At 41.3% G+C, this 12,612-nt stretch overlaps 1 protein-coding gene across 2 annotated transcripts in view; it reads left to right on the top strand.

Moving 5' to 3' along the window:
• SLC29A3 (solute carrier family 29 member 3) overlaps window positions 1–11,703 on the top strand; it is a 68,309-nt gene extending 56,606 nt beyond the window's left edge. For both annotated transcript variants that reach the window (XM_070752208.1, XM_070752209.1), the window contains exons 5-6: window positions 2,857–3,019; window positions 8,748–11,703. In XM_070752208.1, the coding sequence (XP_070608309.1) occupies window positions 2,857–3,019; window positions 8,748–9,408 (824 nt within the window). In that variant the 3' untranslated portion in view covers window positions 9,409–11,703. The remainder of the gene's footprint in view (window positions 1–2,856; window positions 3,020–8,747) is intronic.
• Window positions 11,704–12,612: the final 909 nt, after the last annotated feature.

Raw genomic sequence — 12,612 nt, 5'->3', positions numbered from 1 at the left:
AGAGAGAGAGAATTCTTTGTCCAAACTTTTTTTAGCCCCCCCCCCCTGTTCAATGTGCCCCAGGGTTTTGTAAATGTAAAAAATGTGCCGCGGCTCAAAAAAGGTTGAAAATCACTGCCCTATAGGCTGTGGGGTACTATCCCAGAAGCAGGTGAAATTTCGGAGCAGCCACAACGGGTTGCTCCCAAAATGGCGTCCATTTCTTGGATTGATGCACATGGCCTAGGGATGGCGAGAGGGAGAGTGACCTGCTGTCATTCCCCAGCAAGATCTCCAAAGCTTCCAGAAGGAGATCTACAGTAAAAGATAAGTGATTGGAGATGGGGAAGAAAGGCTGGGACCTGGCAAGGTGGGTCATAAGGGTGAATCCACCAGAATTTTGTTTATGTGTGTTCTCTCGGGCTCTCTGGTAGAATCCTCCCAAAAATTCACAGGTACAAATTTCAGACACACACACGTTTGAAAATTCAAAACAATGTTCTTTATAATGAAAATTCACTTAAACTAAGCCCTCTTTTGGTATAGCAAAGAGCACTCGTCTCCAAACAAACTGGTAATTTGTACAAGTCCCTTATCAGTTTTGTGATACTTAGCTTGCAGCTGTGAGGCAATTCAAAGTCCTTTTTTCACAAAGTGAAACACACTTTGCTCTGGTTTAGTTTCAAAGCGGGGAAAAATCAGCACACAAAAGGTCAAAGTCAGTAAACCAGTCACGAAACACAAAGATCAGATAATCCTCCACAATGGCCAAACCCACAGGCTGCTATTTATAGCAGCCTCACTAATTACCACAGCCCCACCCAACCACAGGTGGCCTCATTTTCTTTGATAATAATCTCTCAGTTGTTGTTGCCTATGCATTGCTCTCCTCATGCGTGGCTGTATCATTAACTCTTGTTCTGAATCCAAGGAGGAGCTAGATAATTGATCTCCTTCTGAGCTGTCTGCCACACTCTCCTCCTCCCTGTCACTCATGTCTTCTTGGTCAGAGGAGCCTTCATCAGCAGATTCCACCGGGGTCAAAACAGGCCTGCAACATGTGGATGTCTCCCCCATATCCACAGTCCTTGGGGCAGGAGCTGGGCCAGAGCTAACCACAACAATGTGGGAGCTCTGCAGGAACTATAACTTCAAAACTGAGTCATACATATTTTATGGGGGGAGGTGGGTGTAACTTTGAACTGTCGCTAAAGACCAGTCCTATTCCAAGCACTACCTGCACTGAAAGAAAACATTTGCATTCAGCTCCATGTTTGTTTATATTTTGAGGTGGGGTGGAAAAAACCCAAAGCTTTTCATTGTCTTATTTGATATTCACATTAACGCTCATCTCCATAACTGATGAGTTCCAAGTTTGCAGGTATGAATGATGAGTCCCCTTGAGGTTTATCAAGGATGGATTGCACTGGGAATGCAATCTGAGAATTTTAAAAAATGTGGGGGAAGAAGGGGAGAGACCAAAATCAATGCTGAGATTTATTTTATGTTATTTTTACTTTTGTTCCTGCACCGCAGAAACAAATGTAGTTAAGGGTTGACCCCTGGTGGAGATTTTTCACCATAGTCCTTTTTGGAAGCCTTTCAATGTTTAACTATACATTATCATACATTTATTTTATTATGACTATAAAATGGAAAGTCACATGGTACGGTAATAAACCTTTGCCTTGTGTACTCAAATATTTTTCTGACAAAAATGGAAGCTCAAAGGACATAAGACCATCCTAATAAGCGATGATATTTCTGTTTGTACATATTTGATCCAAAAAGTTAAAGTTAACATATTTTTTTACATTTTGTACTCTTTTCTTAGTTATCTTAACACTTTCCTTTACCAATTTGTCACCCAATATATGGCTGGTAATCTCAATATTTTGAAAGTAATGTTGACTTTTTATTTCCCTACAACTATATTTTTTTCAGGCTCCTCGGGGGTGATTTTTGCCACAATATTCAAAAGTAGTTTGTTTTTTTTATAGTGAGGGAGTTCCCCTACTCTGGTAATAGATAATGAATTCCTCTTATCTTTTGATATATTTAATCCCTCTACACATGTTTGCTTGGATTAAAAGCAAAATTAATTTATGTGTGTGTTTTTCCATTACTCAAATTGTACAACTGTCTTATGTGTAAGAGCAGGGTGGCGCAGCAGGTAGAGTGCTATACTGCAGGCCACTGAAGCTGACTGTAGATCTGAAGGTCAGCGGTTCAAATCTCATCACCAGTTCAAGGTTGACTCAGCCTTCCATCCTTCCGAGGTGGGTAAAATGAGGACCCGGATTGTGGGGGCAATAAGCTGGCTCTGTTAAAAAGTGCTATTGCTAACATGTTGTAAGCCACCCTGAGTCTAAGGAGAAGGGCGGCATAAAAATCGAATAAATAAAATAAAATAATAAAATAAAATAAAATAAATAAAATAATAAAATAAAATAAAATAAAATAAAATAAAAATAAATAAATTTGTGCACATGTGTGTATTTACCATCTTACTGATGAGCAATTTAGAAGTCTGCCTGAACTTAAACAATGACCTTACATCCACATTTATGGAGTGACAAGGGGATTCATGCATAGTAATTGGAACCAAAGAAAGGACACAAATTCATTGCGGGCGTAATAAACTAAAACTTCAGAATTCCAGGCAAAATATCTAATTGGGGCAAAACTGGGATTATTGTTTCCAGTTCCATTTCAGTCTCTTGCTCCTCGATTTCTTCTTCTCCGATTTGGCTGCCAAGCAGATTGTGATTCAACATGTTTCATTTTGACTAACCCAGCATTGGCTTGACCTTATTTCATTGATGTTTGCGCATCTTCTCCCTCATCCCCCGCCCCTTCTGTATCCCCATTACATAGGTCAGGCCATGGGAGGAACGGTGAGTGCCCTGGCATCGGTGGTGGATCTGGCAGCATCATCGGAAGTCACAAACAGTGCTCTGGCCTACTTCCTGATAGGGGACATCTTCATTGTTTTGTGCATTGTGATGTATCTGGTTCTTCCCAAACTGGAGTACGCAAGGTAACAACCATTGTCCAGTTAGATCAATAATAATCAGCCTTGATCAGGGCTGTCAAACTCCATATCATTGAAGGCTGCATCAGGGTTGTGTTTGGCCTTAGGGGGATGGGGTGGGTGTGGCCAGAGTGGGTGTAGCCAGCTTGATGTCACTTATGTTGGGGGCGGCTATGTTCTTCCAACGAAAACTGGCTTCTGAGCTCTGTTTTCAGCTGTAATGGCCTCCTGCAACCCTTTGCCAGCAAAAATGGAGCTTGGGAGGGCTGTGGACGCTGCTCCCAAGCTCCATTTTGCGATGCAGAGGCACTGTGGGGGCTGGTCCTTCGCTACCTCCATGGTGGCCCCTTGGGGCAGATCTCAGCACCCCGTGGGCCAGATCTGGCTCCCAGCTTTGAATTTGACACCACTGGTCCAGGGGCGGATTGCTCTTACCTGCTGCTACCAGTACGCTGCGCACACAGCATGAAGATTCTCACACACATGCACTATGTACACCTGGTGCATGCGTCCCCAGTGTTATTTTGCTTCTACGCATGTGCAGGAAACCAAAACATAACGAAATCTTGTGAGGGGCCCCAGACCTGTGCATGGGTCCCCTTGCGAGATTTTGCTTCTGCACAGTAATGGGCAGCCAAAAATTTTACTGCCACAGTGAATGTGGCAGTTTTTGTGGGTGTGGCTTAATGGTCATGTGCCTGGGTAGGAGTGGCTTGCTGGTCATGTGACCGGGTGGGAGTGGCTTGAACGATCATCTTCGTTCAAGTGAACTGTTAAATCCTCGACTCACAACCTTACCATTGTCGCTCGCTGGGGTTACAATTTGCTTCACGTTTCCCACGCTCTCCTTCCTGGGTCGCCCCCCCCCCCCCGCCTCAGGCTGGGTAGCTAGGTGAACGGGGGCTGCCAGAAGCATAAATGCTGCCAGTGGCCGCCCACGGCTTCTGCTTGGCGGGAGGCAGCTGAGTGAGGCTGGAGGGGAGCCGAGCAGGAGAGAGGGAAGCTTGTCTGAGGCCAGGAAGGAGGAAAGAGGAAAAAAGTAAGGAGTGCAGATGCAGCAGCAGCAGGGGAAAAAAGGAGAGCCGAGCCGAGACCAGTAATCCAGGAAGTGACAGCTGCCAATCAGCTGGAGCTGCGCACGCATCTTATTTATTTGTTTGTTTGTTTGTTTATTGGATTTGTATGCCGCCCCTCTCCAGAGACTCGGGGCGGCTAACAGCAATAATAAAACAGCATATAATAATAATCCAATACTAAAAACAGTTAAAAACCCATTATTATAAAAACCAAACATACATACAAACATACCATGCATAAAATTGTAAAGGCCTAGGGGGAAAGAGTATCTCAATTCCCCCATGCTTGGCGGCAGAGGTGGGTTTTAAGCAGCTTAAGAAAGGCAAGGACGGTGGGGGCAATTCTAATCTCTGGGGGGAGTTGGTTCCAGAGGGCCGGGGCCGCCACAGAGAAGGCTTGTTTAGTTGACGGGACCCGGAGAAGACCCACTCTGTGGGACCTAACTGGTCGCTGGGATTAATGTCCGCCAGTGGAATTATGTTCCACACTGTCCTGCCTGCTGCCCACCCCTGCTTCTGCATATGCACAGGAAGCAAAAAATATCAAAAATTAAAGAAAAAAGATGGTGGCGCCCGAAGAACTGGCACCGGAGCGATCACACGCAAATCACACAATCTGCTGGCTGCTACTGGTCTGCAGTCACCTACATCCCTGCACTGGCCTAGATGTTTAAGGATTGGGCTGTGAAATACTCAGCTCTGGATGTCACGAGCCTGCCTTTTCATGAGAGCCTATTATAGCTAGGGAAAGTGTTAGGCAGTGCCTCTGCTGTTTGTTTCTCTTTTCTCTCCCTAGGCTGATCAATGCAATCTTGGAATGAAAATACATTATATATTACAAGTTGTTTTCTTTCCTTTTTCTTCCTTGGCCCCCCGAAAAAACCCCCAGGCATACACTCTGGTATGGATACAGTGTCAATATAAAACGAACCCCAATTTCAATGTCACTTGCATTCCTGACAGTAGGGGCAGCTACCAATCTTAAAACTCTGGAGCACAGTCTGTCTGGATCTTTTCAAAGAACTGGGATTTGGCTTTTATAGATCTGGCATTTTGCAGTATCCTTCCCCTGACACACCCACCAAACCAAGCCTACAGAACCAGTAGGGAAAAAATTAGAATTTCACCCCTGCCGTTTACCAAACTACAGAGGAAGTTTGACCAGCTCACAGAGGAATTCTGTCTAACCTAGGTTGTGGGACTATAATTCAAATTAATGTCATTTTGGGCAAACATATGATGTATTATGCAACATGGAATTGATAAGATCTGAAGAACCATGGTTTGGGGGGGATAAACAAATTCAACTAAGTTGTTCAATTGTGTAAAAGATCGTGAACTTGTCATGTTGAAATCTTTAAAAAATGTGCCAGGATAGGCCTAAGAAATGGGCCTTAAGAAAGAGCTACCAACCATGTTACACTGCAAACAAATTGATTGCAATACGAAGGATAATTAAAAAAAGAAAAAAGAGACAAGTCAACCTTGAATCTAGCTCCAATAGTTGCACTTCATCTGCATCCTTTCTTTGGCAGCCTTGAAAAGTAGATTTCCATTCTTTTCGATGTGTTTTTTTCCTGTCAACTTTCCAGTTCAACCCCACAGCTGTGAAATTCTTTTATGGTCCTTTATCAAAATACTAACTGGAGCTAAATATGCTTAGCTTCCAAGATCAGTTAAGGATGGGTAGGTTCTTCTCCTTGCTCAGGGAAGAAAGATAATAGCCTGAACTACTCAAAATTTCCACTTCTGGTTCTCCAGAACCTGTCAGAACCTGCTGAATTTCACCTCTGGTAAAGAGTCAATATTTTCTCATGGATTAAGTTCCATGTAATGCATCTGGTAAAGTGGCATTCTTCAAATATAATTTTAAATTGGACATCCTGTGAAAATAGTTCCCCAAAGTTGAACTAATTTCTTCCTAAATAACTAACAGGTTGAAGAATTTTCCCCTTCTCCTCCATGGGAAAAAAATACAGGTTTTTAAAATTTTGTAAAGGCTAAGGAAGCGTCATCAGGGCTTCTTTTTGTAGAATCCAGTTTCCTACTTTGTCCAAAGAGTCAAATTAAAGCAAACCCCCAAACATGACAGTTTGTTCTTTGCATGAAAACACCAAGCAAAGCGGAACATCTCACCTCTCTGATAATCAGTTCCTTTGTTAAATTGTTCTTTCTGTTGGGTAGTTTTTTGTTGAATTCTGCCTTCCTGAAACATCTTATCCATTCTGAGATGATACAGAACATGTCTAGAATGGCTTTGTGGAACAGCAGTAGAGCTGCAGAATTTGTAAAGTAAGTCAAAAATATTGAGTACTGGCTCAAGAGCAGTAGCAATGAGAGAGAGTCCTAGTGGACTATCACTGAAATACGAGCGATATAAATCAAGTTCACATGATATGTTAGTACAGTAGTACCCCTAGATACAAGTTTAATTCGTTCCAAAACCGAGCTCGTATGTCGATCATCTCGCATCTCGAACGAATGCCTTTAGACTTTGTTTTTCCGTGCTGAGATAACCAGAAGCAAGTATTCTTGTGCCACCTAGTGGAAGCTCGGCTCGTATCCCGAATTTGAGCTCGGGTGTCAAACAGAAATTTCGCTCGCATCGTGGCTCGTAACTTGGAATACTCGCATGTGGAGCAGCTCGTATCTAGAGGTACTACTGTACTGTTTTATAAGGCATTGGTAAGACCATACATGGAATACTGCATCAAGTTTTGGTTGCAACAACAACAAAAAGATGTTGAGATTCTGAAAAAAGGGCAGAGAAGAGCAACAAAGATGATTAGGAGACTATGAGTGACATGATAGCAGTGTTCCAATATTTAAGGGGCCGCCACAAAGAAGAGGCAGGGATCAACTTATTCTCCAAAGCACAAGAAGGCAAAACAAGAAACAATGGATGGAAAGAAATCAAGGAGAGACCCTAGAACTAGGAAAAAGTTTGCTGACAGAACAATTTGTCCTGGAACGGCTTGCCTCCAAACATTGTTGGTCCTCCTTTATTGCAAGCTTTTAAGAAGAGGCTGGACAGCCATTTGTCTGAAATAGTCTTGGGTTTCCTGCTTGAGCAAGGTTGGACTATAAGACCTCCATGGTCTTTTTCAACTCTGTTATTCTATTAAAGGAGTGGTCCTCAACCTGTGGGCCGTGACCTTTTGGGGGTCAAATGACTCTTTCCTATAAGACCATAGGAAATATTTCTGATGGTCTTAGGAACCGAGACACCGCTCTTCTACCTGTCTCCACGCGGGTCCACCGACATGCAAATATGCCCACATACGAGTACCTGGTGTGATGACATCATCACACCAATCCCATCACATAAACTCTGTACAAATACAAGTACAGTGGTACCTCTACTTAAGAACGCCTCTACTTAAGAACTTTTCTAGATAAGAACTGGGTGTTCAAGATTTTTTTGCCTCTTCTTAAGAACCATTTTCTACTTAAGAACCCGAGCCCGGAAATATTTCCCAGGAAATTTGAGAGCGGCACGAAGGCCCAGCAAGTTTCCTGCCATTCCTTTAATACCAGCCATCTCGGGCTTTTCTGGGCTGCCAGAGGAGCCTTTCGGGGGTGCTTAAGGAGGCTTTGGCAGTCCAGAGCGAACAAAACATTTTCCTTTCTCTGGGCACTTGGAGAGGGAATAAACTGCTTCGCTGTGGTGACTCCCTCGCACTGCTTCCCACACACCCGGGGCCTTCCAGAGTGTCTGGGCGCGGAAACACAGAAGGAGGTGCTTCGCCCCGGCCGAATCAACTCAGCTTCAGCCAAACCGGGGAGTCACCACAATGAGGGAAAGGTGTCAGCTACAAAGCAAGCAAGAGAAAATGGAAGCCCTTCAGCATGGGAAGGAAGAGGAAGCAGGTAGCAGCAGCAGCCACCTTTCGGTCAAAGGAGCTGGAAGTTCCCCCCACTCACCCCCTGGTTCTCTCTCTCTGGTGCACAGTATGGGAGGCAGCCTCGCGCCGGGTGTATGGGTGGCGCATGCTCCTCGCCGCCTCAAAATCCCTCTCTTTTTTCTTAAGCCTTAAAGTTTTAGATTTTTTTCATTCCCCTCACCTCCCCTTCTTCCTTTGGCAGTGACTGTCCTCCTCCTCTTCTTCCTCCTCCTCCTCCCACCCAAATTCCAAGCTTTTATTTCTTTCCAAATGGGTTTGCATGCATTATTTGCTTTTACACTGATTCCTATGGGGAAAATTGCTTCTACTTACAAACTTTTCTATTTAAGAACCTGGTCACGGAACGAATTAAGTTCTTAAGTAGAGCTAACACTGTATATATGTGACATGGTTGGTGGACCAGTCACACATGCGTAGAGAGCAGCTCTGTGTTGAAAGTAGCAGTATTGGTGGTAAAATGACACATCACGAATTGTAATTACTGGATAAATTTAAAATCATGTACTGAAAATAATTTTATGGTTGGGAGTCACCACAACATTAAGAAATTGTATTAAAGGGCCACAGCTTTAGGAAGGTTGAGAACTACTGTATTAATTAAAGAATCAGAAGCAACTGAATGATCGAACAAACATCAACATCAACTAATGAGCTCCTTTCCATCTCCTAATTTTCCTATCTCAATTTCCATTTTTGATTTTGCTGTTGGTTTGTTTTTCTCTGACTTCTTTTTCCCCCTTCCCCCCTTTTCAGGTATTATACCACAACGCTGTCACCAAACGCTTTGCCCAGCAGTTACTTGGAGGAAGAGGATATGGCAACAGATAACCCCAGCCATGTCTTGCCAAATAGAAACTACACTGATAAAATCCCTCCTCTGTGGCTCATTTTGAAGAAGGTTGGCATGTTAGGTTTCTGTGTCTTCTATGTCTACTTCATCTCAATCACCATTTTCCCTGCAGTCTCGTCCAGCATCGAGTCTGTGAACAAATTGTCAGGGAGCCCATGGACAGATAAATACTTCACACCTCTCACTAGTTTCCTTTTGTACAATTTTGCCGACTGGTGTGGACGGCAGGTCACCGCATGGATCCAGGTTCCTGGACCACGAAGCAAGTGGCTACCAACTATGGTTCTCTTGAGAACTTTGTTCATCCCCGTCTTCATGTTATGCAACTTTCAGCCCCGAGTACACATTCCAAATGTCGTCTTTGCCCATGATGTGTATCCAATGGTTTTTGTTGTGTTCCTAGGATTCAGCAATGGCTACCTGAGTACATTATCGATTATTTATGGTCCCAAAGTCACTTCGAAGGAACTGTCCGAGGCAGCAGGAGTTTTGATGATGCTCTTCATGCAGGTGGGATTAGCATTAGGATCGGGATTCTCGGTTCTTGTTGTCCATCTCATATAGGTAGGAGATTTCAAGCCATTCCTGGAACTTCATTTCCACAAGGACATTGTGCAAAAAAGGAAGAGCAAACACAGGCCTACCACTGGGAGTATTCCATTTCTTAGAAAGTGGTATAGGCGTTCTGGCCTTTGGTTGTACAGAAAAAGCTTGGAAACGCACCACAAAATGCAGAAGTGAAATTCAAAAGTATTATCGAAGGTCTCACTCTTTTTTTTCCCTTTGGCAAATGGGGTTTTATTTTATTTAGCAATACAACTCATGTTTCTTCGCTGGTTTATAACATGGAAACACTTATGTTTTTCTATGAATATGAAAGAGTGGCATTCTAGATTTCAATGTTTTTACTAAAATCCGTCCCTTAACTTATCAAGAATAATAAGTCCATTTGGAGAATTCTGCAAAGGGATCAATAACTCACAGTACCTTTCAGTGTAGGTTTTACATGACCTTTATTAAGTGAAATATGCCTGTAATCCAGCTTCTGTTAAACATTTCGATGCAGATCAAATAAGGATTCTCAAAAGCTTTTCATATGAAGAATAGCTGAGAAACAATTTTGGTTGAGGAAAAGGTTCCCTTAATCAATAAATCTCTGGTGGATATTTTTCAAGGGTAAATTACAAGTGTGAGTGCCAAATGAAGTTAAACAGAGATTAAAATGGGACCAACCATGATTTTTCACTCATTCTACCCTTATAGTTATATAATTGGATGAAATTCATAGGAGTTGCAATATATGCAATACACAAACACACACACACACACACACACACACACAACTATACTGCAAATCAACTTATTATTCTGGATCCTGAAAGACTTGAATTTTTTGGGAGAAAAACATGGGTGCCTGCAGTCATTGGACCAGAACGTTAGCATGTTGTTAAAGGGTTAGCAACTCTTTCTTTAATGTCAATAGTTGTTAGATTCATTTTTATTCTGCAATCTGGGTGTTGTGAATCTCTCCTATTCAGAAAAGAGGACCAGACGTTTTATAAACAATATGACTTAATCAAATTAGAGAATTGGGTAGTAGATTTGCTACTTTGCTATTAGTTTTTACTTATTTAGGGCTAAAAATAACTTTTATTTTTATATCGATGTGTAATCCTTTACAGAACTTAAGTAGGGCAACCAATTCTGGATTGCAAACATCTGAATGACCACTGGATAACAGCAAAGCATCAATGTTTTCTGTGTCTCTTTGGTGCCATCTCATGGTCATTTGCAGACCAGTTGGGAGTAACGCTAACTTCCTTTGATGGCAAATATTTCATTTTTACATTCTTGAGGAAGCATTAAGCAATAAGAGCACTTTCTTTGAGTTTCACTACATACACTTTTTCACACGTTGTAATTTCTGATGCAGATTACATTTGTGTGTAGAGGAAAAGTCACTTTGTATAATGGCCAGTGTTTGTAGAGATTTTCAGTCCTCCAGGTCATGGTTATCCCAAAGGTGATTTTTCAAAAGGCAACTGGACTTTTTTTCTTTGTTTTTGCTTGAAGATGTTTCACTTCTCATCTAAGGAGCTTCTTCAGTTCTGGATAAACTGAAGAAGAATGAGAAGCAAAATGATTTCAAGCAAAAAACAAAGAAAGTCAAGTTGCCTTTTGAAAAACACATTGGTACAATAATGCCAGTGTAATAAATCTAGAAATGTCTATTAGCCTGGAAACAGAGAGAAATGATTATGCTGATCAGATTTGATGATATATGCAGGCAATATCCTTGTATTAAATCTGCTTGTGTGAAGTAAGTACAAGATTGAGGAAAATGGGAATAATCATTTTTAATAGTTGTGAACTGTAATTTATCTCCCATTTTCTTCCTGAAACTTATCTGCTTTCAACCATGGACATTTTATACAAATGCATCCAACTTCTAAAAAAAAAACAATATAGTTTCAGCAGCAGCCTTCCACAACCTCGTCTAGACTTTACAAAACCAGGTATTTCCAGATATGTGAAGTTTGCAAATCCATTACTTGCATCTTGCATAATTCCATACAAGGTCACTAGCCCAGTACATCTGGAGGACAATACAATGTGGAAAGCTGATGTAAATCATGCTTTCTGTAAGATTCTATTGTCTAGCTTGTTTGTAAATACACTTAACTCTTTCAATTTTGGAGCTTGTACTGGAAATTATTTCTACCCCATTGGTCAAGATGGGGTAGACCCATTGGTCTTTGAAAAAAAATTGTTAATTCCAAAACACGATAAAATATAATGTAAGTTTGAGACTGGTGTGTTTGTTGTAATATAACAAGTATTGAAAAGATTTTGAACTGGTAGTCTTGTTCTTTTTCTCATTCATTCATTCATTCATTCATTCATTTTATAGATATGTATAAGAATTTAGAAATAGGAAATAATAAAGCGACATGATTGAGAACAGACTCTGGATGGAGTTCCCTAAGTTAGCATCCATTATTAAGCTTAGGTTCACTAGTAACGCATACTGACTCTAGCTGAATAAGTAATTTAAAAATAAATATGCTCAGATGTGAATAGAATATTTATTAGGCATATGATGGAGAAATCACATCTGTATGGTTTGTGATAGGCTTTTGCATAAACTCTGGAAATTGTAAGTGAATACAATTAGAAAAGCTTTTACTCTTTGCTGCCTAGATTTATGACATCGGCAGAGTAGTTTTAAGTAGTCTCAACTTTCATTAGCTTTTCCATTTGGAAAACTGCAAAGACCAAGAACGTAAAGAGTAGCTTTGATGGATAATACCAAAGATTGTCTTTGGCATTTTATTTTTCACAGGGGCAAACTAAATACCTTTTGGGTGCATCCAAGTAGGAAATAGAGGGTTATCCCCTGTTCCTTTTGCTTCCTTGAAGCTAATACTGGGGATCATTCCCCCAGAATCAGAGGTAACACAAGATCAGTACCCTTTAATAAATCTGCCCTCCGTGAATTTATCCAATTCCTTTCAAATCACTATAATCTCTTGTGGCAATGAGTTCCACAAGTTAATCGTGTAGTGTGAAGAAATTATTTGTTCTAAATCTGCTGCCACTGAGCTCTCCATTGTAACTCCAAGATTGGTTTCTTACAGTCAGACGTCACAAATGTATTTGTGAAGTTAGCGGGGTTCCCAAAAGATGCATTACTTTAAATTTTAATCATATTTATGTTACATTAATGTAACACAAATAATAAAATAATTTAAAAGGAACCTTTTTACT

The sequence above is a fragment of the Erythrolamprus reginae genome, chromosome 5, assembly GCF_031021105.1.
Source record: "Erythrolamprus reginae isolate rEryReg1 chromosome 5, rEryReg1.hap1, whole genome shotgun sequence".
In the NCBI taxonomy this organism is placed as follows: Eukaryota; Metazoa; Chordata; class Lepidosauria; order Squamata; family Dipsadidae; genus Erythrolamprus; species Erythrolamprus reginae.
This window is presented reverse-complemented; position numbering and strand designations above follow the sequence as displayed.